The sequence below is a fragment of the Yarrowia lipolytica genome, chromosome 1A (assembly GCF_001761485.1).
Source record: "Yarrowia lipolytica chromosome 1A, complete sequence".
In the NCBI taxonomy this organism is placed as follows: domain Eukaryota; kingdom Fungi; phylum Ascomycota; class Dipodascomycetes; order Dipodascales; genus Yarrowia; species Yarrowia lipolytica.
This window is the reverse complement of record NC_090770.1, coordinates 827552-851134: the sequence shown is the minus strand read 5'-3', so window position 1 is coordinate 851134 and position 23583 is coordinate 827552. Positions and strand designations below refer to the sequence as shown.

Sequence of the window (23583 nt, the reverse complement as noted above, 5' to 3'; positions counted from 1 at the left end):
ACTCTCCTTCATGCCGAACTTTGTCTGCCTGGGAGAAGATGAGGTAAGTAGTAGGGGTTGGTTTAGTGGAAGTGGAGATAAACTCTCTAAGTGAATGTTTAAGAAGTAAACAAAATGTTCAACAAATTATACATTTGTCAAGTAATCCCACAATGGATGATGCAATGTGCTTCTCTCGCGGTAGTTTCTACAGTTTGCACGAAACAAAAACTACATGAGCTCGTAGATAAAAGAAACTGTTAATGATGAGCTATGAAAAAATGCCCCAGTTGACCAGATGGACATCAACTTCAGCAAACTAATTATTCTGTGCGATCTTACAATTATTTCACATCCAACGCCTCGCTTATGCAAACGACATAATTGGGTGTTTCGATGAAAGGACTCAACATTGGCTCATTCAGAAGGTGAGAATTTTACAGGGACGGGATTTGGCGGGTTATATATATTTCAACAATCACCCGAATTAATGCGAATAAATCTGAATTTTTTTTTCCGCTTTTTTTTCTATTTTATTCCGACTTCTACCTCTCTCTCCATTAAAGAACTTCATGCATGAGCTAAATTAATCAACGCGCGCAACACGTACTCGTAGCTCCGAACATCACCAGCAGCAAACCACCCATACACACAATGTCACTGAGAGGATTGGAGCTCGACTATCCACTATTTGTGGCCGAATTTCTCGACAAGGATCACGTGATCGTCGGCGGAGGCGGCGGAGAGGGAAACCACGGCATCCCCAACAAGCTGGTGAGTATCAGTGGTTGAACCGTGGTGGCAGGCATGCTTCTGGCGGGTTGGAAACAGACACAAACAAAGTGGACAAACTTTGCTCAATGTGGCATTCTGTGCCGTAACCAATTCATGTGATTCATGTGATTGGTCACTGGTTACGTGGAACACACTAACTCAGAGCATCGTCAAGATCAAGGGACCCGACATGCCCAAGAAGATCTCCGAGATTGAGCTGTCGAAAAAAGAAGACAATCCCACGAGCTTAGCAATTTTCGACAAGAACACCATTTACGCCGGTGTAAACAGCAACAGTGAAACTCTCAAGAGCGGCAAGAACCAGCATCTGCGACTCTTCTCGCTCTCGGACGACAAGGAGAAATGGAGCGAAACCAAGTCCTCACAAGTCTTTGAAGACGTTGGCATTCTCGACTACCAGAAGGGGGCGCTGGCTGTGCCCAAGCACAAGTCTGTGATTCTCAGCAACTCCACGGCTCCTGGATACATCTACTCCATTGATGTCAAGGATCACGCAGTCAACTTCCAGGAGAAGACCGAGAGTGAGATCAACGGCATGTCTCTGTCTCTGGACGAGTCCAAGTTTGTCTACGTGACGGACAAGACTCTTGTTGTAGCCAACTCGGCCGACGGAAAGCACATTTTCAACTCGGAGTCTATCAAGGGCGAGACCTTCTCCCGGGCTGCCTTCCTCAAGTCCTCGGCGGTGGTTGCTGCTATTGCTGTGGGAGCCAAGGATGGTATCAAGCTGGTCAAGATGCACGGAGACAAGTTCGAAGAGGTGTCATTCAGCTCGTACAAGAACCTCAAGAAGGTGACTGCTCTGGCCTGCCACGACAAGTACATCTTCACTGCTCACCAGGACCTCAGTCTATCCATTTTCTCCGCCGACAACCTGCGTCTGCTCAAACAGTACAAAGAGGCCCATGAGTTTGCCATCACCCGAGTTGCTCTTAACGAGGATGAGACCATGGCTGTCTCTGTGTCTGCTTCCAACACTCTCGGAGTCATTGATATCCCTGCCGATGGCAACTTTGGAGGCAACAAGCTGTTTGACATTATCATTCTGACCATTCTCATCCTGTTTGTGGCCATTGCTTACCAGAAGATTGTTGGAACCCGTCAGTGGTAGTGTTGCAGATCTAGTATAAGTAAGAATTGTATTTATGTGATTGACCAGCCCAGACTATTACGATTACTACTGCTCCAGTTCAATAAGCACTTGTACAGCTCTGAAAACAGTTTCTTTCTATTTTGTTCATTAGTTATGTATCACCTGCCCGTTAATATCAAAGCTGTAGTCAAATGTAGCTAAAGGGATCATGTTATGACATGCCCCAGTCCTCACCTCACACGAAGGAGAAGACGGTGCTCCGTGTACTGGCCCCAAGAGTCGTCAAACTCCTTCCAGTTATCATCGAACCTCCACTTGTCTGCTCCCTCCCACACTTCGTCGAACCAGACGAGAAAGTCGCGGGTCTTGGACATGACAGTGTCCTGGGTCTGATGAACTCGCACGTTCCGGATTACAGCAATTCCAAAGTCCTGGGTCTGAACCTGCATCTTGAGCTGGTTTTGGGCAATCGCTTTTCTCATTGACGTGTGTTTAGCGAAGCCAGACATGGTTCTGGTGGCTCGCTTTGCTGTGCCTTGAAACACTGGATGTGTTGAAGGATATCTGTCGGTGTATCTGGCTGGGGTATCTGAGTGGTAGTTTGCAAATCTGGCCTGGATATCTCTCATTGTGTTGGTTCAATGGCGGCGAGTGTTTCAGACACTGAATATTGTTTTGAGCGGTAAACAGTTTTGTGTGAATGTAGAATAGAGGTGGGTATATATAATTATATATAATTAACAGTATATATACAAGTAAAAGACACGTCTTGGGTACACTTGTATACAAAAAAACATTGACAAAAAAATACTTGTTTTTGTACAAGTAGCTTGGTTTAATAAAATATTTACAAAAAGGGTCGATTAATTAGATTAAAGTTTAATTAAGTTTAATTTTATCAAAACCTTTTTTATGCTCAAAACGCACGTATCCAACCCGCATCTCCAATCGTGGGCGTCTGGTGTAGTTGGTTATCACATGCGCTTAGCATGCGCGAGGTCCCCGGTTCGATTCCGGTGTCGTCCATAAGAGCTCTTTGGCTCTTTCTTTTTTGTTTCTTCTTCTGGTCTCTGTTCAAGACAGGTATTCGAGACGTCTTTCTGACTGGTGAAGGTCCTCACTTCGATACGAAACCCAGTTTTGGGAGGAGTTGTGTTTTTTTTGTGTGGATATTGTTAGATCAAATTGAAGAGCGGAACGAGACGAATCAAAACGTCGTACTTTCACGCCTGTGGGAGCTCTGTGCCACGATGACTGTCGACTTCAAACTTGGGCGATCTTGCGGCGAAACGCGTTTCTGTGATTCAAATAAATCTTTTTATGTCTATTGTAAGTGTTAACATGCATGCATTCTATGTCTTAGGAGACAACCTGATACCCCTCTGTTTCACTCCTCTTCATGTCCGGCTCGTTGTCCTCCCTGCGATCCACTGCTTTTTGGTGCCCCTCCTGCTGCTGCTGCTGCTCCTTTTCCTTTTCCTGTTTCTTCTTGAGAATCGACTTCCTTGCTTGTTCGATCAGATAGTCGTAGTCTTCCTTGTGTTTCTGGACCCACTGTCTATCGTCAATGTTCTTGATGGTCATTTTCACCGGTTGTGCGTTTTCGTTTGCCACCACTGTCGTTTCCCACCTTCGCAGATCGTCCTTGATATCGCTCTTTGACCGTGGCGTCTTATTGTCCACATTTGCGTTCCACAGCGTCACCCACTCGTCGTAGCGCCGAAACAGCGTCTGTTTGGACCCCGAAGTAGAAAGGCCTTCATCCTGCAGTTTGCGACGCACGTTGGCCACGCTTTCTGACGCCTGGTTGACTCGCTGAATCTTGCGCAGCGGCTTGGTCTTTTTCTTGGTGCCCAGCCAGTTGCCTCCATTGGCTCCGGTGTCGTTGCAGTTGTTGTCCAGGTGTCTGTTGATGGCTGCTCCTGGAAGCATGGCCTGGCAAACAGGACACTCGACCTGAATGTCGTCCGACGAGACCAGGGTTTCTGTGTAGTTTGTGCGCGTACGTTTGCGACCGGACCGGCGTCTTCCGTCGTCCAAATCTGGACTGCTGGGTGGCTCCACCACCTCTGGAATCGGCTGTTTTGCCGCCTCCTTCACCACGCGAAGAATCGTGGCTCTCTGGGCGCTGAAATGCTCCACGAGGGTCTCGACAGTCACGTTTTTGCGCAGCTGCGAAATCTGCTGCTCCTGCATACACGTGGGGCATCTCTGGCTGGTGTTGGTGAGATATCGCTGGATACACAGCGAGCAGAAGGTATGGCCACATCCCGTGATCATGGGCGCAGTGAAGAACTCCTTGCAGATGTGGCAGCGCAGAGTCTCGTCCACGTCTTTGAGGCCGCTCAGCTTGGAGTCGATCCAGTCGCTGGGATCGGGAATGTCGCTATTCATGGTGTGTGTCGCCATGGAGCAAGTTTTACGCGTTCATGCATGTTAATGGATCCGAGTTTATTAATCTTTGGGGATATTTAAGCAGCATTTAAAGATAATTTCGTAGATTAATTGCAATTAATTTCAGCAAAATATGAAATGTAATAACAGGAAACAGACCAATAATGTACACCTTTTGATCAGACAAGATATTAAACGGCTTATTGATTTTGATCAAAGAAAACCGTTCATACATACAGTACATACACAATTGTTTCTACAGCAGCGATCTGACAAACGAAATAATATTGTGAAAAGTGTCAACATGTGTACCTGTACAGTTACTGTATTTTTTAAAACACCACCATTGAGTATACCAACTGTCCTACTGCTGAATACACCGAGCGGTATCTTGACACATCCACAAGTACTCCCGACCCACACCTCTCCGACCTACCCCATCCGACCTATCTGCACCCAATCCACCAGACCGGTCTCTTGTCAGTGTAAACAGATCACTCATAAACAGCCCCTATCACCGCTCAAGATGATATCTGTCTACGAGCTGGCAGCAACAGTGCTCATTCTGGCCTTGTACACGGCATATCTCGGCAACCTACCGACGTTCGACTACCACACTGCTCGCGAGCACAAGCTCAGCAAAGTGCGTATCCTCAAAGAATGCATCTACCGACTGGACAAGGAGATCATCCAGCCCTGCGAGGAGGTAGAAAGATCGCTCAGAGATCTCATTCAAGAGTATAAACACAAAAGCGGCGCTAGAAAACCCACAGTCACCATTCCTATCTTCAAGAGAGTCAGAAGAGAGAACTTAAGACTGTTCAGGTACGCCCCCAAAGCCAAAGCGTTTGTGAGAGTGCAAAGCCCGAAAGAAAAACCTCACCCCCAACAGCGTCTTCCAAAAGACACCAATGAATTCGACGTGACCAACCTGAGACAGGTGAACAAGTTTGGTGTCAACTCCGACAAAGATCCCTATTGGCATCCTCAACCAAGACATCCTCTCAGCTCTCTCAGTTGCAACCCCTCCACGAGAAGGTATCCCCCGAAACTCCATGCGTGATGAAAACAATATATGTAGCAGCAACAATGTGACTCCAGTGTAGTTTGGGGTCATGGTGGGTACCTTCAACAACATCTACCATGACAAGTGAGAACTGTAGAGACAGCTAACGAGCAGTTGAAACACAAGCCAATATTCTATTCATCATAAATATATTACGGACATTAAATACCTACAAGGGTATACATTCATCAGGTGTAACACCTGGTCAGTGGTCTGAGACATGATTTCTTTCTTCTTTCATCACAAGCACAAGCACCCCCCCATTAATTACTGCTTTCTGAAATAGCCAACAGTAGACTGGGCAGGGGCGGGGGTAGAAGAGCGCGAGACAATAACCGCAAGCACCCACTGGGGCAGCCACAGACCGAACAGCACCTGCCAGGTCCACACCTGGTTACCTCTAAGCGACCACAGGAGCATCTGCAGGATATCGAAGGGCGAGGTGTGCAAAACGGCGCCAACGGCAACCAGCCAAGTCCAAGGGCATGTGATGATGAGAATCAGTAGGTTGCTCTTGGTGTGAGCAGACCCAGGACGGATGAAGTTGAATGCCACGGTCAGCAGACCCAGAACCATGGCCAACGAAAAGTTGATGGTTGCCAGAGCAGTGGTAACGAGGCCGTGGAGCAACAAGGAGATGGCCAGGGTAACGTTGGGCTCGGCGGGCGCGCTGGCAGGGTGAGGAGGAGGTGAGGGAGCCACCACCGACAAAATAGGCAGACAGGCACTGATGACGAAGAGAGAGGTCAGTACAGGGCCGACTGCAGAGGTAGGAACGACAGTCAAAACCCCTCCAATCGTGGTGCAGGCTCCAAAGACAGCAATGATGATGAAGAAAGATTTCACTAGCGAAGTCGATCGATTGGGCTTGGTGGCGTACAGGTAGATGGCAGTGAGGGGGAAAGAAGCGCACACAAGCACTGCTCCTGGAAGGTAGGTGCCGATAGATACAAACTTGGTGGGCGAGAGCAGCAGGTAGAAGAAAAACGACTGGTGGAAGTGTTCCAGCAGGTTGTTGATGGATCTCAGAGTGCTTTCTGCCATTCGGCCAAAGGTAGTGATATCAAAGGGACCGGTAGTTCCTCGAGCTCGCAGAGTGATGGCGTCGATTCTCCAGCCGGAAAATGCCTCCGATCCAGGACTGTTGCTGATTCCGGTTGTCAGCTGACGGGTCATTCCAGACAGCATGATCTTGAGTCGGTTGGCGTATCTGTTGAGCACATCCATCTGCTGGTTGCCAAAAAACTCCTTGAGGGATTCAGGCATGTACTTTTTGACAAAGCTCTCATCGTCCTCCGTCACTCCTTGGATCACAGTAGCCAGATTCTCAGTGCTGGCAGCAATAACAGCAGTGTTGATGAGATCCAGATTGGGCAGCTGGCCGTTGAGACCCTCATAGAAGACCTCCATAAAATCAAAGTGCTCACTGGACGCCTCGGGGTAGTCCAGGACAATGGCGCCTTCGATGGCTCCGGCCGTAAGCGCCAGGCTGGTATGGTAAGCAGTGACCCAGGAACGTAGAGCAAAACCGGAGTCGCTGGGGATCACAAACACAATGTTTTTGCTCCACACGCTCCATCGCTTGAGATACCTGGCCAGCGCAATCAAGACGCTGATACCACCAACATTGTGCTCTCCATCCTGGTTGATCCAGGGGGCCACCAGAACCATGGCCTCGGCATTGTCTCCTCGAGGAGCATGCATGACGCCGTAGACGTTGGTGCCGTTGTACGACTCGGAGAAATGGTCGACGGACCACTCGTGCAGCGACGTCTTGAGCCCGATGTCGGCCAGGTACCCTCGTACATGCGAAATTCGCTCCTGCTCATTGATATGACCGCCAGCCTCCGAATTGACAATCGCCTGAATCTCCTGCTTGTAGGCCCGGACGTGGTTCCACTCACTCTCGCGAAAATGCGTGTGTGCCTGGCCCGGAAGCAGCGCATTTTCACTCACATAGGTGTATCGATATTGGCCGTCTAGAGGCAGAACTGCCAGCCAGAGCGCTCCAATCACGCTGACAAGCAGCGACAGCAATGGCAACCAGCCAATGATCTTGTCCCGTAGACCCAGCCGGTTCGCCACTTGCGTTAGTTTTTCAAACAAACCCATCGTCGAAGTGCTATCGTGTGAGGTGTGTGGGTGGAGGGTGGTGAAGAGCTACAGTAGCTACAGGTACGTGGGACTATGCATGTCGTGTCGAAAACTGACTTTGGCGTAGATTTCGAGACCCAAACGAGACATTTCAGCAAGAGACAATAGCTGAAATTGACAAATACTCGAGAAACAAAAATATACGCGCCATTGGTCTTGTCGTTGCTTAGTCAGCTAAGACCCGTGACCCAGTAGGGGGCGGTTAACGGTTCAAACAAAGTTTGACCAAACAGTTAGGGCAACCTGGCCGAGCGGTCTAAGGCGCCAGGTTAAGGCTAATTCCTTAACGAAGTATCCTGGTCTCTTCGGAGGCGAGAGTTCGAATCTCTCGGTTGTCATTTTTTTCTGCTTTGTTTTTTTTTGCTCATTTTTTCCCCCCCTTTTTTTTTTTTTTTTTCACTTGGAAGTTGTGCAGCACACGTGCAGGTCCACTTTGGCTTAAATTAGTTTGCTATAAAAGTTCCGTGGATGGCTTACAAATACAGTACATGCACAAGAGCATGAAAATTGCACCGTGTGGAAGATGGAAGGGAGTGGAAGGAGGAAGAAGGAAGATGCTCGTTCGATTCGACTCCATTTGTCATCTTGATGATCTTTTTTGGCGTCACCATTGCATCATTTTATTTTCTACTCTTTTTGGCACTGTAAGCTAATTCGTGTCGCGTAAAACCTTGTCAATTACTAACAGGGTCCGATTACAACGGAGATAACGTCCGTCCCAGCGGGTTTAGCACCAACGGAACGGGGTTTGGCAGTTTGACTTCTTCTTGTTGGACATTTCTGTGAAGGAGAAAAGTTGCAAGGAGGTGACAGAGGACGATACGCAGCCCACGATCTTGACACTTTGCCTTACTGTGTGATTTCCTTCCTGCCTGAGCCCGTTACAGCCAGGTCTGTCCTTGTTAGTAATCTCTCCTCCTCGGGGACCTGTTTTTGCAGGTGCGGTTTCATTTGCGAGCTTGGCAGCATGCGCTTGGCGCTCGGCAAAGCCTCTTTGAAATCATATTACGCTTTTTCTGCCCTGTTTTATCCTCTTAGGAAAACTCTCTTGCGCAGGGCTGACAAATCTAGTATGCTGTTCCGCAAGAAGATCGGAGAGAGAGGGAGTGAGCCAGAGCTTGGTTATAAGAAAGCGGTTTCTCCTCTGCTTTGATCCAACAACCAACCAACCGCCGCTCAAACACTCAAACATGGACACATCCTTCTCGCAACTGCTCAACTTTGCGTCAAGAGGACGACTGTTTGCTTACCCCGAGCAACAACCAGGGTTTCAACCGCCCACCCACTTTTGGCATGGCCCACCATCTCACGAAAATGAACACGAGGACATCGAACGTGGTCTAGAAGACGCCTTTGACGGAATCGACGTGGAACCCAACCGTCGCAACCAAGACGACAACCCCCTAGAGACCTCGGACACTTCTATAGTCAACAACAAGGAAAATCTAGAAAAGGACGGACCACATAATGAAGCACTGTGCGTGGGATGGTATGGTCCCGACGACCCCGAAAACCCTCAGAACTGGTCTTCATCGAAAAAGGCCTTTATCGCCGGACAGGTGCTCACCTTGACCTTCTCGGTTTATGTCGGATCCTCCATCTACACCCCTGCTCTTCCGGAAATCATGGAGCATTTCCACATCTCCCAGACCGCAGCCCTGGTTCCTCTGTCGGTGTTTGTCTTCGGATACGGTATCGGACCCGTTGTCTTCTCCCCTCTTTCGGAACACCCTGCTGTGGGCCGAATGTGGATCTACGTCATCACCCTGCTCATCTTTGTGTGTCTGCAGGTGCCCACTGCCCTGAGTCCTAACATTGGCTCCTTGATCATTCTGCGATTCCTGGGAGGAGTCTTCTCGTCGCCTGCCCTCGCCACTTCAGGAGCCACCTTTGGAGACATTTACCAAATCGCATACATCCCCTTTGCCCTTGCTCTGTGGGCTATTTCCGCAATCTGTGGACCAGTGTTCGGACCCGTGCTGGGAGGTGTGTTTGCCCAGGTGCTGGGCTGGAGATGGACCTTCTGGATGCTGCTTTGGATCTCCGGAGCCTGTCTGGCCATTCTCTTCTTCTTTTTCCCCGAAACCTCTGCCGCCAACATCCTCTACCGACGAGCCAAGCGGCTGGAAAAGCTGACTGGAAAAAAGTACACCACTGCCGCTCGACAGGAGTGGGCCACCAAGAAAATGTCGACTGTGGCCTACGACATTCTTCTCAGACCCCTCCTCATCACCTTCACTGAGCCGGTTGTCTTTGCCCTCGGCCTGTACATTGCTCTGCTGTACTCCACCCTCTACAGTTGGTTCGAGGCCTTCCCCATCGTGTTCACCGAGGTGCATGGCTTCAACACGATCCAATCTGGTCTGGCATACCTTGGTCTTATTGTGGGAGGCTTTGTTGGAGTCGGAATGTACTTGCCCATCATCTACATCAACTTTACCCGCCCTGTTCTCCAGGGCAACTTCCCCCCAGTCTCCATGTTCATGAAACTGTGTCTGATTGGATCTACAATCTTCCCGGCCTCCCTCTTCTTCTTTGCCTGGACTTCCCACAAGTCTATCCACTGGATCGTGCCGATCATCGCCTCCGGAATGTGCATCATTGGCATGGTCTTCATTTTCCAGACCGTTTTCAACTACCTGTCCGGCTCTTACCCCAAGTACATTGCCTCTGTGTTTGCAGGAAACGGTCTGTTCCGAGCCTTTGTTGCTGGAGGCTTCCCCCTGTTCGCACACCAGATGTTTGTCACTCTGGGACCGTCCAAGTTCCCTGTGGGCTGGGGTACCACTCTTGTCGGCTGCATTGGAGTTCTCATGGGTCTGATTCCTCTGGTTCTCATCAAATGGGGCGACAAGCTCAAGGGATCTTCTCGATGGGCTTAATAGATAGATATTTATAACAATTAATAGAATGTGATTTACACTGAAATGCGTTCATACTGTACTCGAGAAGCACAGTCATATTGTACCCGAGAAACGCAGTCCATAATGTACTGAGAGGTACAGTCCATATTGTAGTTGGACACCTTGGAGTCACTAGTTTTTTTTTTTTTCTGCATATACATTCATTTAATTATAACTTTGCCGTGAAAGAATAACCTTTGAAATGAATGTACGCTTACACGAATATTACTAATTAAACACGTTTAGTGTCATGGTCCAACTTGGCACGTACCTATTTCCAGTAAAAAAATCATAAAAAAACCTGGTTCAGTCCGTGTTGTATGTTGGTCCACATAGCTTCGCGTGTTTGTTCGTTCATCGGGAAAACGCCACTCCAGTCTCCAGTTCTCTAATCTCAATCCTTCCATTGCCCTCTTCATTTGCATTGCCTTTGAAAACTTCTCCTTGTGGTTCTTCTTCGTCATTGGTTTGGTTCTGCGTCCCCTGTGGTGACTACGCGCCCTGCTACGCTGTTCTCTCGGTGGCCTCGGCCGCCTTTTACGCTTGCTACTGTGTCTACTCTCGCTCATCGTGAAGTGCTGGCGGTTGTCCATCGTAGAAACACATCTGGGCTTCCTTCAGGAATTGAAGCAAACCCTGTTGGACATGTCCCAGGGTGGCGTCGTCCCCTGAGTACCGGAGGGATCTCTCCATCTTCCAGATCCCATAAGCCAATTCCCGCAGATATTTGCGTGTCTTGACTTGTTGATGTTTCCGGGGGGCGTCACTGTTCACATGCCCTGGGAAAGAGGGGAGTACTCCACATTTCGACTCGGTAAAGATCCAGTCCTTTAGAGAGTCCACTGACGGAATCTTCATCCTGGTCAACATGGAAAGAAGAACTTCGCACTTGCAGAAGATATGCTCGTGCAGATCCTGAATGATGGCCTTATCACAGAGCCCGCATCCTGGATTCTTCTTGGTGAAAACGTGGTCGTCAGGGTATCTCCATTTCACGAGCGGAAGTCGAGATATCCGCATGAGGTGAAGAACTTGTGCTTTGTTGGCGTCGGCGATGTAGTGTTTTCGAAGGTCATGCATTACCTCCTGCCAGACCATGTCGTCAGAGATGCCCCCGTAGTCGCTTCGTTGAGTCCACTTCTTCGGTCGTGCAAGTGTGTGTGGGAAGTTTGGCAAGTCGGGAGACGAGGTCTTGTGAAACATGAAGTTCTCTAGAGTAAGTGGTCCCATGCTCCACCGGAGGTGGTCGATTTCCGCTGTGGACACCATTCTGACCGGATGGTATCGTCTCGCGGCTGCGATGTCGACGTGTGCTTCCCGGAAAGATTCTGCTGCTCTCACGTTCACCTGGTTTCGTTCCCAGATTCTGTGATTAACTGTGTCTGTTGTAGAGGGCTCGTGATCTTCTCGAGGGTTGGCATGTTCCGCGGTGAGGGGCTTGTTGAGCTCGAAAGAAGCTCTGATTGCGTCTCGCATGGTGGGGGAGGCTGCGTAGCCCCAAGCTTGGCCTGTCGGAAAGCGGCAGTCGACGCGCTGGTGTGGCTTTTCCTGTGTGAGACTGTGAGTTCTGCTGTAGAACTGGAAGGTGCAGTCCCAAAGGGCCGGCGATGAGCCATGGAAGAACCTGTAAGCCCGAGCGGCCTTCAGGCACACCATGAAACGTCCCATGTCCCGCAGGTTCAGTCCTCCTCTGCCTACCGGAGTTTGGATGAAACCATTGCTGAAGGTTTTGCGTGTTTTGTCGGGTGATAATTTGTTGATCTTGTCGCACGCTAGTTCGTTCAGCTCTCGGATGAAGGTGTTGTCGATCTGGCTGACGTAGGGTCCAAGGAAATTCAGTTTCGAGAAGAAGTAGATGTTGATCATCCACGCCTTGCTGTAATAGGGGAGACCCCATAGTGAAAGGCGTCGCAGCGACTCCTTGAGGTCCTCCTTGATCTGAGCGTAGTGCGTGTCCAACCTTTCGCGATTTCCGAAGTGTACTCCGAGGTACCGGAAAATGTTGTCAGATGTCCGGAGCGTCGGGGCCTGTCGTGTGTTGTTGTCGGTTGGCCAGGTGGCGTCAATTGTTCGCTGCCATTCTGCGTCAATAAAGGTTAGTGGAACAAAACAATCGGGGGGGCCGATCTTCTGAAGCACCGTCTTTGACGGGTTTAGTGTGAGGCCTGAGACCCGTTGGAAGAGGCAGAGCACTCTACCAACCGTGGCCACGTCCTGGATGTTGTTGAGGAACACCGCTATGTCGTCCGCGAAAGCCGACACCTTCATGTGTCCAGCTGCCACTGCCTCCGGGTGAGTAGGGGGTTGTGGCGGCCTGTGCCCAGTGGTGTGGTGGTGGGATAGTGGCAGGCCTGGGGCCAGTCCAAACATCTCTCGGTCCAGACGACGCACAAGTGCGTCTACTGCGATGATGAAGAGGGTTGGAGAGAGAGGGCATCCTTGTCTCACTCCGATCTTGATGCGGACTGGGCGAGATAGGACACCTCTGATGTTGATTCTCGTTACTGCGTTCTGTTGTACAGCTAGGATACGGTTGATCATCAGTTCCGAGACACCCACATTTCGAAGCGTCTTTATCACCCAACTCTGGCTGATAGTGTCGTAGGCTTTCCGGAAGTCCAGTGATCCTACGACCCAACCCATGTTCAGCTGGGAGTAGGCGTTGCAAAAATGATCCATGGTGTCGAGATTGTTAGTGATGTGTCGACCCGGTACGAAACCGTTTTGGGCGCCGTGAATGCTGTCCGGAAGAATGTTCTGGATGGCTTTGTTAATGAGCTGTGTGTAGATCTTCACCTCTGTGTTGATCAAAGAAATAGGCCTGTAGTTGGAGATGTCGGCCTGATCTCCCGACTTGTACAGTAGTTTGATGATAGCGGTGTTGCGTTCGGTGCTGATGGGCGAGTCGGCTCCAGCTTCGTTGTAGACGTCCGTCATCAAGTCCCCCAGCTCATCCCAGCAGTCGCGGTAGAACCTGTACGGGATGCCGTCTGGCCCTGGCGCGCTGTTGTGCGTAGACGCCTTGATGGTATCGAAGATCTCCTCCTTGGTAAAAGACGAGTCCAGGCTTGGGTTAGCTGTATTCACCCTCCGGGTTTCTTCGGGGAAGAGGTCTAAAAAGGCGCTGTCGTCGGTGTCGTTGATATCGGCAGCTCTGTCGAAGATGTTGTCAAAGTATCGAGCTGAGATGTCGCAGAGAGAGGAGGTGTCGGTCTTCACTCGGCCTTGGTGGTTCCGTAGGGAGTGGATCTCCATCTGTTGCTTGGATTGTTCGACCCGAGCATGGAGCATCGGGTATGGCTCGTTAGCTGGGTAGGCTTGCCAGTCTGAGGCTGTTGCCATGAGGGCCTCGCGGCGTCTGTTGTCTGGGTGGTTGGAATCTCGAAGTGCGCGGTTTTTGGCTTCCTGTTGGATGGTGACCTTAATGTTTTCTTTCAGGCATTGCAGCTTCAGGCTGGGCTTCAAAGGACCATATCGCTTCAGAATGGATTTGACGTGGAACTTGAGCCAAGCAATGTACTCTGTATCAAAAACCCACCAGGGCATCCTCCAGGTGCCTGGGCCTCTGTCTTGTCGCTGGGTGAGGTTGCCAAAGTTAAAGACGAATTGGACCGCGTGGTGAGAGGACTTCGTGATGTTGTGACCCTGCTTGTTGGTTACCAGTTGTGTGGATTTGATCCACTGTGAGAGTGTCGAAGAGATGTGCAGCTGATCCAGGCGCCTGCCAGCTCCGCGGCTGTTGTTGGTGTGAGTGTAGAGGCCTTTTCTGTGTTTGCTGATTAGAGTGTAGGTGTCTAGTAAGTCCCAGTTAGCTAAGAAGTCCTTAAGGTGAGTCGTCACTTTTTCGCCAATCCTGCCGTCGTTGGAGGCGACCGCGTTCCAATCGCCTGCCGCTATCAGGGGGTATTGGCAGGGATGGAGGCGTAGATAGTCGTCTAGTGACTGGTAGAACTGCCGGTTAGTGAAGGGGGAGGCTCCCTGCTCGTTTGGTGCGTATACGTTGATCAGCGATAGGTGTCTGTCGGTGCCTTTGATGTGCACGTCGGCCAAACACAGTCTGTTGTCTAGGGCTGGGAAGTATTCAAAAACTGTTGTAAAGTTTGTGATGGTGACGTTGTCGGAATAGACTAGCCCCACGCCGACGCTTCTATTAGAAACACCAGCTGTGGAGCCGAGGAGGGTGTAGTGTCTGCCCCCCGGGTAGGGCGAGTTTGAAATGATTTGTTGAGCGGTTTGTAGGGAGGAGTCCACCCAGTTCGTCTCTTGAAGAAGGACGAGATCGGGGTAGTGAGTAGTTCGAATAATGTTTACAATGGTGTCGGGTAATCGGTTAAGCGCTTCCGCCATCTTAAAACCGCCGATGTTAGCCGTGATGACTTTAACATTCGGAGATTTCATTTTGGCCTGGGTGCTCTTACATGGGGCTTTAGAAGGGGTGGTAGTAGAGGTGAAAGACATGCTTACTGGTTCTGCCCCGGTCGGAGCATTGTGTCCACCTCATGGAGAGTGGTCACCCTAGGGGGGTTCGGGGGACTGTTCGGGGGTTCTACAATCTCGTCTACCGAGCTGAGTGTCGCACCGTCGTGGAAAACTTTGAAGTGGCATGTAGACAGGAATGTCGGGCACCTCCCGTCAATGAACTTTGCTACCTCCTGAGAAGGCAGCCAGCAGAGTCTGTTCTCCGACCTGTCCGGGTTCAGGATTTGCACCGGAACCTCGCTCGAGGCGGTCTGGAAGACCGCAATGTGCTTCTTGCCGAGCGTGGTGTGAGAGGGCTCGCCAGAGAAACTGGAGGTGGTGTGCCCTCCTCGGGGTCGGCCCTCGTGGATACTTCCGGGGGGGGGTTGTGTTTGGTTGGTCGTGTTGGGACTGGTGTGGTCGTGGGGAAGGCCGTTGTTGGTGGCCTCGGTGTTAAGCGGGGTAGCGGGGGGAAGAAACTGGGTGACATCAGGGGCTACTTCAGGGTGAGCAAGTGCGTCAGGCTGGGTGTCAAAGCCGTTCATGGATACGTCAGCCTGTTCCGTTTCCTGGTCGTCGGGAACTGTGTCTTCCTCGGAGGCGGGGATGTTGATGGGTAGATTCTGAGTTCCATGCTGCTGGTTCGTAGAGGGCAGCTGGTTAGTTTGCTCGGTCTCTTCGGGTGTGTCCTCTCCGGTTTTGTCGCTCAAGACTTCAAAGTTGTAGTAAGATCGGAGGGGCTTCTGACCGGTGGGTTGGGGGGACGTGTCTCGAGTCCGTCTATGTCTAGGGGACTTAGTGCCGACGGTCTCCCACTGGTGAGTAGCAGGCGTGTGGTGGAACTTGCGAGTTTGGACCGGGGGCTCCACGGTGGATGGGGCATGGATGGAAGCAAGGGCTTTACCTCTCTGTGGGAGGGTACCCTGGTGAGCGCGGGTGCGGAAGATCTTGGGAGTGACCATGTCTTTCTCGGGGCAGGCCTCCCGGATGTGCTTAGTGCTCTTGCACTTAACACAGATGTTATCGCCGTTGGCGAAGTGCATCTTGATCAACTTTGAGCCGGTAAGCCTAGCCTTGGTGGGATCCAGGTTGACGAAGAAGTCGGGGATGGTCTGGGGCAGGGTGGAGCCTAGGAGAGCACGAACTGCGATCACAGGACCCGAGATGTTCTGATGGTTGGCAGAGGTCATCAGAAGGGTGCCACTCAAGAGGGAGGAACCTGGAATGGCCTGATCAATGTCTACGTCGAACTGGTTGAGAATAGCGTTGAGGTGGATCTTGAAAGCATCCTCCGTCTGACGCTCCATCTTCATGTACGAGGGTAGGTTGAAGTAGTAAAGTACTCTTCGTCCAGCAGGGTTAGCCGAGCCCTTCCTCATGATGCGATAATCTTGAGTATTGGCCTCAACAATGAGACTAACTGTCTCCAGAATGACAGCCATTCGTTGTTCGTGGGGGTCAGTGAGGGCGTCCGACGTCAGGTAGTGCCAACCATTTCCCACTTGGTAGCAGTCTTCAGGGTCCTGTTCTAAGTTAATCTGGTCGATCAGGTGGGGGACGATGTCTAGGTTGTGCCTGGACAGGTCAAACTCCGCCAGACCAACCTGACCCTTGATCTCGTCGAACTTTTCGATGACGCCCTCGAGGACACTGATGGTGTCCTTCTCGTCGACTTCAGCGGCGTTATCGAGGTGCTCGAGGAACATGGAGATAGGAAGATTCCAATCAGGGGTGGCGGAGCGGTCAAGAGCTCTTCGGAAGAAGTTTTCCTTGCTGGCTACATAGGACACGTTGAAACGGCCGGAGGTATGCCTACCATTCGGCGCCGCAAGGGGCTCCGAAATTCGCTCCTTGTTGAGGTTGAATTTGAGTGTGGAGGGGTTCGATGTCAGGAGAGCCTTGACTTCGGCCTTGCTCTTCCAGGCGTTGAGGGTGATATTGTTGTCGTTTTTTTTGTCGTTTTTGTCGTTTTTGTCGTTTTTTTTGTTGTTTTCATCGTTTTTGTCGTTTTTTTGGATTTTTTCAATGTCGGTTTGGTTGGGGGTTTCGGTTGAGGTGGCTCCATCACCTCGCGATAAATCAGGAGGTGGGGGGTTCGGAGCGCCCAAGGAGTTACCCGCCGAAGCTTGGGCTTGCGCTGTTTCCATGGTGAACGTTTTTTCTGGTCGCGCTCGATTAATAGGCTCTGTTTTGTTAGCTATAAGTACAGTAACATACAGTTGTCTAAGTATATTGAAGGAGGCTTGAGAAACTGGAGTAAAATAACCGTCCAAGGTGGCTGCTATCCGATCTGGGGTTATTTTCAATGGCCACACACATCTTCTACACACATCTCCTACAAGCACACACACATTTCCTACCGTTGTCTATACATATCGTGGTGCTGACAGAAAACTGACGATGAATTAAAAACAAAAAAATAAAATATAAAAATCCTATAATATATATCCCAATGAGACAAGAACCAGTGAAATGGACCGGTTTGTTACTTTTCCTATGGGTACGTGGGTTGAATCCTCCTAACTGGCATACACTACTTGTTTTTAGAGTCCCAAAAAGGGCTACCAACTGCTTTACAGGGTTGAGGTAAGGTCAGAGCCTTTTCGGCGTCCCCAAACAGAGAGACGAGTTGGAAAAGGGGAGCGCCGGTTGACGTTTCCGCCGACCCGAAAACACAGATTTGGTCGGAAATCGACTTGTCCGAAAATCTCCTTGAGGTTTCCCTTGTACCGGCCAGTGGTTGACGCCTCAAAAGTGATCTACTGGTGAGAGAACCGTTGGCAGGGACAAGGGAAAGAGCGTCGGAGCTGCCTGGACAAAGGAGTAGTTTAGGACTACAAGAAAAAGAAGACTGCTAGTTTCTACTCCTTTTCTCCTCGGAGAGACTTGGGTACATGACGTAACTTGAGGCTCTCCAAGTTTGAGCTTTGCGAACCCCCATGAGGAAGACAAGAAGGACTACTTCCTCCACCTCCAACGAGTATACAACGTAGACACACACTCTTTGAGAAGGCATCGGACTTCACCAACATTGATGGCGATGTTGAACTGGAGCTCACCCCAGGCAAGGAGACGCACGACGAGGACTGCGATTGCGGACATAAGCCTAGAAGATGGGAGGGGGAGTACGACATCACCACCAGCGACTACGGCTACGACTACGACCGGCGAAAGAGCTCCGCCGAACTCAAAATTCAAGTACCCGCTACGAAAAGTCGGGACTATCACCAAGGGTATCATCATGGGGAAGCAATACCAAGCATGGGAAAGATGTTTTTGAGTTTGATAGACAGATGGACACAATCCCTCATAGCTCTACAAAAAAAAGTTCATAAAATCATTTATTAAATGAAAAAAACTGATACTGCTCCTTGGTCCGCAAAAATCAACACAGCCCCATATTCCCTACTCCTTCCTCAGCCCGAGCCCACCACCCATCTCAACCCCTTGTCCAAGGTCAAAGGGTTCCCCCGGGTCGCCAATCCCCCATTTGACCACCTCTCCCCTACATCTCCGGTGATTCGTCCCAACCAAACCAACCCCGCTCTTTCAACTCCCCTTCCTGCCTTCTGTTTAGGAAAAAGCGGAGCTCCAACATTGAACGCGGGCCCAAGGTGTGGGCTGCCCGACTGGAAATCCCGGGTGGGCAAGAGCAACACCAGATTACCCATCTTGAACCCGAATTCAATTGCAATCTTGGACCTGGTCTGTCATCCCGTTGGAGTCATGGTACGGTGGTGGGCCTCTTTTCTGCAGTTGCGAGCGAGGATACTCCAGGGTCCTCGAATCGCTTTGGCCACCTTCTCAACGGTAGATTATAAACAAAAAAAATCTAAAATCTAATTTTTTAATAATATTATATATTGTTTAGCCCAAATCAAGGAATAAATTGGTTGTTATCTATGTATTATTGAAGTTGTTGCTGGTATCGCTCGAGCACCCATGAATAATGCAGCCTAAGGCAATTTATATGCTTCCGAGATGAGCTCTTTGTTCTGAGACAAAGAGGAGAACATTTAGACGAAACTTATTTTTACGCGGTTTATTCTCAAGATATTGTCATCATCACAGGTGATTATATTATTGGAATTGCATTTTATGGAACCTTTAATGGTATCTATTCTCCTCACATTGCGACTCGTCGGATCTGTCTCCCCATCACAAAGTCCAGTGGAATTTTCCAGCATCTGAAGTCGGCCACTTCAGAGATGCACTGTTGAGCGAAGAGACGGGGTAAAGACTTGACCAGGAAGCAGCTGTTTGTTGCAGCTGTTTGTTGAGTCAAACCAAGACTGTCATGCATTTATGGAGGAAATACGACAAGTTCCGATTTGTCCATGCGTTCCCTCTCTCGGATGTTGTAACACGGGTGAAACTCCTGAATGAACACCAGTCGTCAGAATTGGTTAGAATGGCACATACAGCAGTAAGACCAGGAACGATGCTTGTTGAAACTATACCGTCAAAGGGGATGGAACACTACACACACTGTACAGTATTGTATTGTACAATAAGTGCGAACAAAAAACTTGCCATTGATGTTTATGAGGGTCTCACTACAAGCTAGCTTCAGAGCAAGTAATAACGCTAGCGGAGAGGAGGTTGCCCTTTTGAAGGAGGTATAGAACGGCGCCGTGGAGCAGAGCACGAGAAAGCAGTCGAATGAAGGAAACAGTTGTACATGCACAGACCAGACACCTGGTGATGACGTCTAGGGGGCTTAGAAAGCCACTCAGCCTTCCACCATAGCACACATTGGCGAAACTCTCGGCATGGATAACTGTGGGGTGATTTGAGCAAACGATCTCGCAGTTGAATTGAGCAAACGGCTGACTTCATCAATGTCCGAAGTGTCTGAAAAGACCGTCTCTGGGAAAAATGTTTGCGCCAATCCTGTTGCGTATCACAGATCGACAGGAGCCGACAATGGGAAATGCTGAAACCCAACGGGGAGTTGTTTGACGACGATTCTTTGGAGTACACTCGATGAGGCCTCGAGAGACCCGACTCCAACACTTGGCGACGAGCCGGCACCCAGAACTGCGAGAGCCCAACGATAAGTCTTCTGTCACAAAGGTTGCTCTGGTGTATGTACGTGGGAAGTTCCTCAACCTGTACAAAATCATGTCTGTAACACGAAGGCTAAGGACATTGTCATCCCTCTATATTCGACTATCGATGCCAAGGGCGCTGTCACCTCTTCTGGTGTGGCTTCCAGCAACCTCATTGTCGACATTCTGTCCTCCGAGTCTCGGCTGATCCCACGAACGACTCCGCCAATGCTACACCTTCCAAAACCAGCTGTCTCGAGACCACCTGATCTAAGTGTTCTCTGTGCTGGTAAATCATCTGCTATTACTGTTGAACAACTGTTGGCCAAGACGTGTTTGAAGACTGAGATTGCCGAGGTTGCCCAGCAGCTGCTTCCTAAGCTGTTCGATCTCCGAGAACGAGAATCTCAAAGTGCATCATGCCAATTCAGCTTGTAGATAAAACCGATAAGGCTACCAACGTAACTGCAGCAGCGGATCATTGGCATCCTGAAGAGGAATTGCATAAACCCCTTCAACCCTGGATTCAATCATTTCACCTTTGAGTTAATTGGTGTGCTTCTCAAATACACCGTTCCCGTGGTTGGCTTTGAGCTGTTCAGGATATCGTGTCTCTCTCCTTTCTGACAATTCTGGAGCAGGACTTGATCGAGTTCTCGTCCTACGTGTTCCAGCTGCTGGCGCTGATTTTGGAGTCGCAACAACGGAATATCTTGAAGCAGAACATTATGGATGGAGTATGTACAGTAATTCTAGTTAGCTTGTCAGTCATTCCAAACAGAAAGCAAACGTCTCATCGGCAATTGGTTACTTAATGTCAGCTTACACAGAGAGTGTTTGAACTGCTCCATTTTCAGTAATCGATAGCGTCCTTGATGGTGAAAGGTCTGATTGCGATAGCTTGATCCATGTCTGATGATGAATCACCGTCGTTCGGGTGACATTTACCGAGAACACCGAGTAGGTATATGAGAATGCACAACATCTCATTGAATGGCAACGTGCCCGTTCATCAGTTTTTAAATGCATCGACTGATTCAGACCAGCATCCCATTGGCTACTCGAACACGTTTGTCTGCTCGAGAAAGGTCATGGACCACCGCGAGGGTCAGAGAATCTGTTGGACAGACCAGCAATTTGGACCTTGAAGATTGTACAGGGCTCTTCCCATTGAAATTCTTTGGGATGGTTTCAGGAGAGTACATGTACAGTAGGGACAATTCAGCATGTGGGGGTGATTAAAGACCGCGGACATATGACGATTCTGTTAGGGGACAGCTCTCGGTCTTAATCTTGGTTGAAGATATGGCATCGATATGGAGCTAACAGAGGAACTCACGAGAAGCTGAAGGGTCTCTGATGGGGGAGTTCTGGGGTCGATGTGGATAAGAGGAAACAACTACCTCTGGCGGTGAGAACAACATCCTTTGGCGGTGAGAACATCTTCTGGTGAAAACAACATCTTCTGGTTAGAACACCATCCTCTGGTGAGAACAACAACCTCTGGCTAGAACAACAACAACCTCTGCTGGTTTGTAAGATGAGCGAATGGCAGGTTCTCAACGGCATCTATCATTTCAGCACTGATTCACGTGATTCAGTCCGAAGAGTTGATTAAAAAGAAACTGAGTGGGTTCTTTTCATTGGGGGGAATGGACGCTGTAGAACTGGACGAGACAAGTTGTGGGCTGATTGTATCGAAAGAACTGGGGTATGAGTCGTTTCCATTGGCGAAATTGGCGAACACTCATATAAAACGAGAGTCTTTTCAGATGTTTGGGGATCCTAGGTGATAGAAGATTGAGAATTCCAAATTATTGGAGGTACAGTATCACAAACTTGGGCTTGTTTGGACGACGGCTCCTTAGATCATTCGCACTGCACTGTTCAAACAACTCAAACACAGATCACTAAACGACTCGTAATAAGACGAAAGAGAGACCGTTAGTGGATACTCCATCATTGAAAGCGTCAGCTCCGCCATCCGATTACACCTGAAAGCCTAGCACCCAAACATAATGTCAAATTACCCAAAGACTTGCAAGATGTCCGACTCTGAATGGCAATGTTTGATCGGATCACGAGACCCAGAATATTCCACAAACACTTCACGAGTGTCCTGATTAATAATGAACACTATCATTTGCTGACTTAGTATCAACCGAAAAAAAGGTCTGGATCAGTGACCTACGCCCCATCTACGTCTCATCTCCCCATCTCGTATATCTCTAATTAAATTTACAGCCGCACAATGAAAATTTCAATTTAACTTATCGTGGTCTTTGTTCCTGCCATTTTCTTGAACCTTCTTTAATGACCCCCACTTTTCCGGTTGACCTACTTTCCTCGGGAGTTTGTGTTGGCAGGAGTTATTGGATGGTATATAATCTGCTTCAGAGTGGAGACAGCCTCGAATTCGCGTTTTTTTTTTTTAATTAGAGACACGGCCCTTTCAAGCTGTAACTCCCAGTTCTGACGTTGGTCCAATAGCTACCACACGATACTGCAATCATACCCGAGTCTATCCAAAGTACTGTACCCATGTGATGAAAGATTTTTTGAGGCTTTAAAAGGGTCCATTCAAATGATTAGAACAACCCATCAACTTCTTACACAACACTCCTAGCCACAGTACTTCAGAATGAGACGGGACTACGGCAAATCAGCCAGCTGGTCGGACACCGGAACCACTTCCAGCGATTCAAGCTCTTATTCCACCGACGATGATTCACATTCACTCTCTGAAGAAGCACCATCCGATAGCTCCGTCGACAGAATTACTCAAACTCGGGGAACTCTCCCTTATTGTGTTCGCAATACATCCCAAGCAGCCCAGGGTGGAGCAGAGGCATCTTTTCCAATCCCCGATCCACAGAACCCGAGTCTCCCGAGTATCAAGAGATGGGCTACTGGAAGATCCGTGGCAAGGACTTGGTATTAAAGAAAGAGTCGGCACGAGAAGTATTGTCTGTACGTGACACCATCGACCTCCACTCTTCGTCAAGTGACGAGTACGACTCACACTCCGAGTATGTACCTGAAGCTGTCCCCCTGCCTAGTTCTTTGCTCTTTGATGTTGCCACGCATATAACCAAGGACACTCCTGACCAGTCACTGTCTGCCCCCGGGACATCTTCCAGTGCTAGCTCTTTCCACCACTCACCAACGGTTGAACCTACGTTGCTTGATTCAACAGCTAAGGAGGCACATGTCACTGGTGTAACCGCTACCAGTACACCTGAAACACAAGGTTCAACGACTGAGCTCACCACTATTGTCAGATTTAAGGAGCCCTTATCTCCCCAGAAACCTATACTGGCAGAATCCATCGTCGAACCCGTCAGAGACTCTGGAGATGAAATCTCCACCACTACGATGATTGGATCTACTACCCAAGGCCACATGGATGATAACAAACCTACCGAATCGCACAATAGAGAAGAACAATATCCTGAACCAACTCTCGACTCTCCTTCCGAGAGACGTACAGATTGTCTACCCCCCATTCACATGATAGTCCGAGGAACTGACCTACTCGAATCTTCCGGACGGGTGGGAAGTCACCGTAACACTCTAGCCCAAGCGCGTCGTTTTCGAGCAATGCCTTATAACAGGCTATTTGAACATCGAATCTCGTCTCTAGAGCTGTTTCACCGGGAATACACCTGGGGACCTCAGGCAACCAGTGCA

The 23583-nt window shown here is 49.5% G+C and overlaps 9 protein-coding genes and 2 non-coding genes across 11 annotated transcripts; 6 read left to right on the top strand and 5 right to left on the bottom strand.

Annotated features, from left to right (window-relative positions):
• Nucleotides 1-633: 633 nt before the first annotated feature.
• On the top strand, nt 634-1885 carry YALI1_A08502g (uncharacterized protein; the record flags this gene model as incomplete). Its single annotated transcript, XM_499882.3, has 2 exons — nt 634-753; nt 917-1885. 2 exons carry the CDS (start codon nt 634-636, stop codon nt 1883-1885), a joined length of 1089 nt encoding a protein of 362 aa, XP_499882.1.
• Nucleotides 1886-2097: 212 nt separating this feature from the next.
• Nucleotides 2098-2496, bottom strand: YALI1_A08486g (uncharacterized protein; the record flags this gene model as incomplete). The annotated part of the gene is made up of 1 exon (XM_499881.4): nt 2098-2496. One exon carries the CDS (start codon nt 2494-2496, stop codon nt 2098-2100), a length of 399 nt encoding a protein of 132 aa, XP_499881.4.
• Nucleotides 2497-2819: 323 nt separating this feature from the next.
• On the top strand, nt 2820-2893 carry YALI1_A08483r. Its single transcript has one exon. It is a non-coding gene; the product is annotated as a tRNA-Ala (tRNA).
• A 333-nt stretch (nt 2894-3226) lies between these two features.
• Nucleotides 3227-4276, bottom strand: YALI1_A08468g (uncharacterized protein; the record flags this gene model as incomplete). The annotated part of the gene is made up of 1 exon (XM_499880.3): nt 3227-4276. One exon carries the CDS (start codon nt 4274-4276, stop codon nt 3227-3229), a length of 1050 nt encoding a protein of 349 aa, XP_499880.2.
• Nucleotides 4277-4394: 118 nt separating this feature from the next.
• YALI1_A08467g (uncharacterized protein) lies at nt 4395-5324 on the top strand (the record flags this gene model as incomplete). Its single annotated transcript, XM_499879.3, has 1 exon — nt 4395-5324. The coding sequence occupies one exon, from the start codon at nt 4395-4397 to the stop codon at nt 5322-5324; it is 930 nt and encodes a 309-aa protein (XP_499879.3).
• A 270-nt stretch (nt 5325-5594) lies between these two features.
• Nucleotides 5595-7439, bottom strand: YALI1_A08436g (uncharacterized protein; the record flags this gene model as incomplete). Its single annotated transcript, XM_499878.3, has 1 exon — nt 5595-7439. One exon carries the CDS (start codon nt 7437-7439, stop codon nt 5595-5597), a length of 1845 nt encoding a protein of 614 aa, XP_499878.2.
• A 279-nt stretch (nt 7440-7718) lies between these two features.
• On the top strand, nt 7719-7819 carry YALI1_A08434r. The gene has a single exon. It is a non-coding gene; the product is annotated as a tRNA-Leu (tRNA).
• An 852-nt stretch (nt 7820-8671) lies between these two features.
• Nucleotides 8672-10363, top strand: YALI1_A08424g (uncharacterized protein; the record flags this gene model as incomplete). The annotated part of the gene is made up of 1 exon (XM_066094063.1): nt 8672-10363. The coding sequence occupies one exon, from the start codon at nt 8672-8674 to the stop codon at nt 10361-10363; it is 1692 nt and encodes a 563-aa protein (XP_065950135.1).
• A 576-nt stretch (nt 10364-10939) lies between these two features.
• On the bottom strand, nt 10940-14842 carry YALI1_A08362t (uncharacterized protein; the record flags this gene model as incomplete). Its single annotated transcript, XM_068281695.1, has 1 exon — nt 10940-14842. The coding sequence occupies one exon, from the start codon at nt 14840-14842 to the stop codon at nt 10940-10942; it is 3903 nt and encodes a 1300-aa protein (XP_068137796.1).
• Nucleotides 14843-14844: 2 nt separating this feature from the next.
• Nucleotides 14845-16989, bottom strand: YALI1_A08341t (uncharacterized protein; the record flags this gene model as incomplete). Its single annotated transcript, XM_068281694.1, has 1 exon — nt 14845-16989. The coding sequence occupies one exon, from the start codon at nt 16987-16989 to the stop codon at nt 14845-14847; it is 2145 nt and encodes a 714-aa protein (XP_068137795.1).
• Nucleotides 16990-17338: 349 nt separating this feature from the next.
• Nucleotides 17339-21253, top strand: YALI1_A08299g (uncharacterized protein; the record flags this gene model as incomplete). The annotated part of the gene is made up of 6 exons (XM_068281693.1): nt 17339-17346; nt 17836-18056; nt 19881-19927; nt 19984-20305; nt 20935-21000; nt 21225-21253. 6 exons carry the CDS (start codon nt 17339-17341, stop codon nt 21251-21253), a joined length of 693 nt encoding a protein of 230 aa, XP_068137794.1.
• Nucleotides 21254-23583: the final 2330 nt, after the last annotated feature.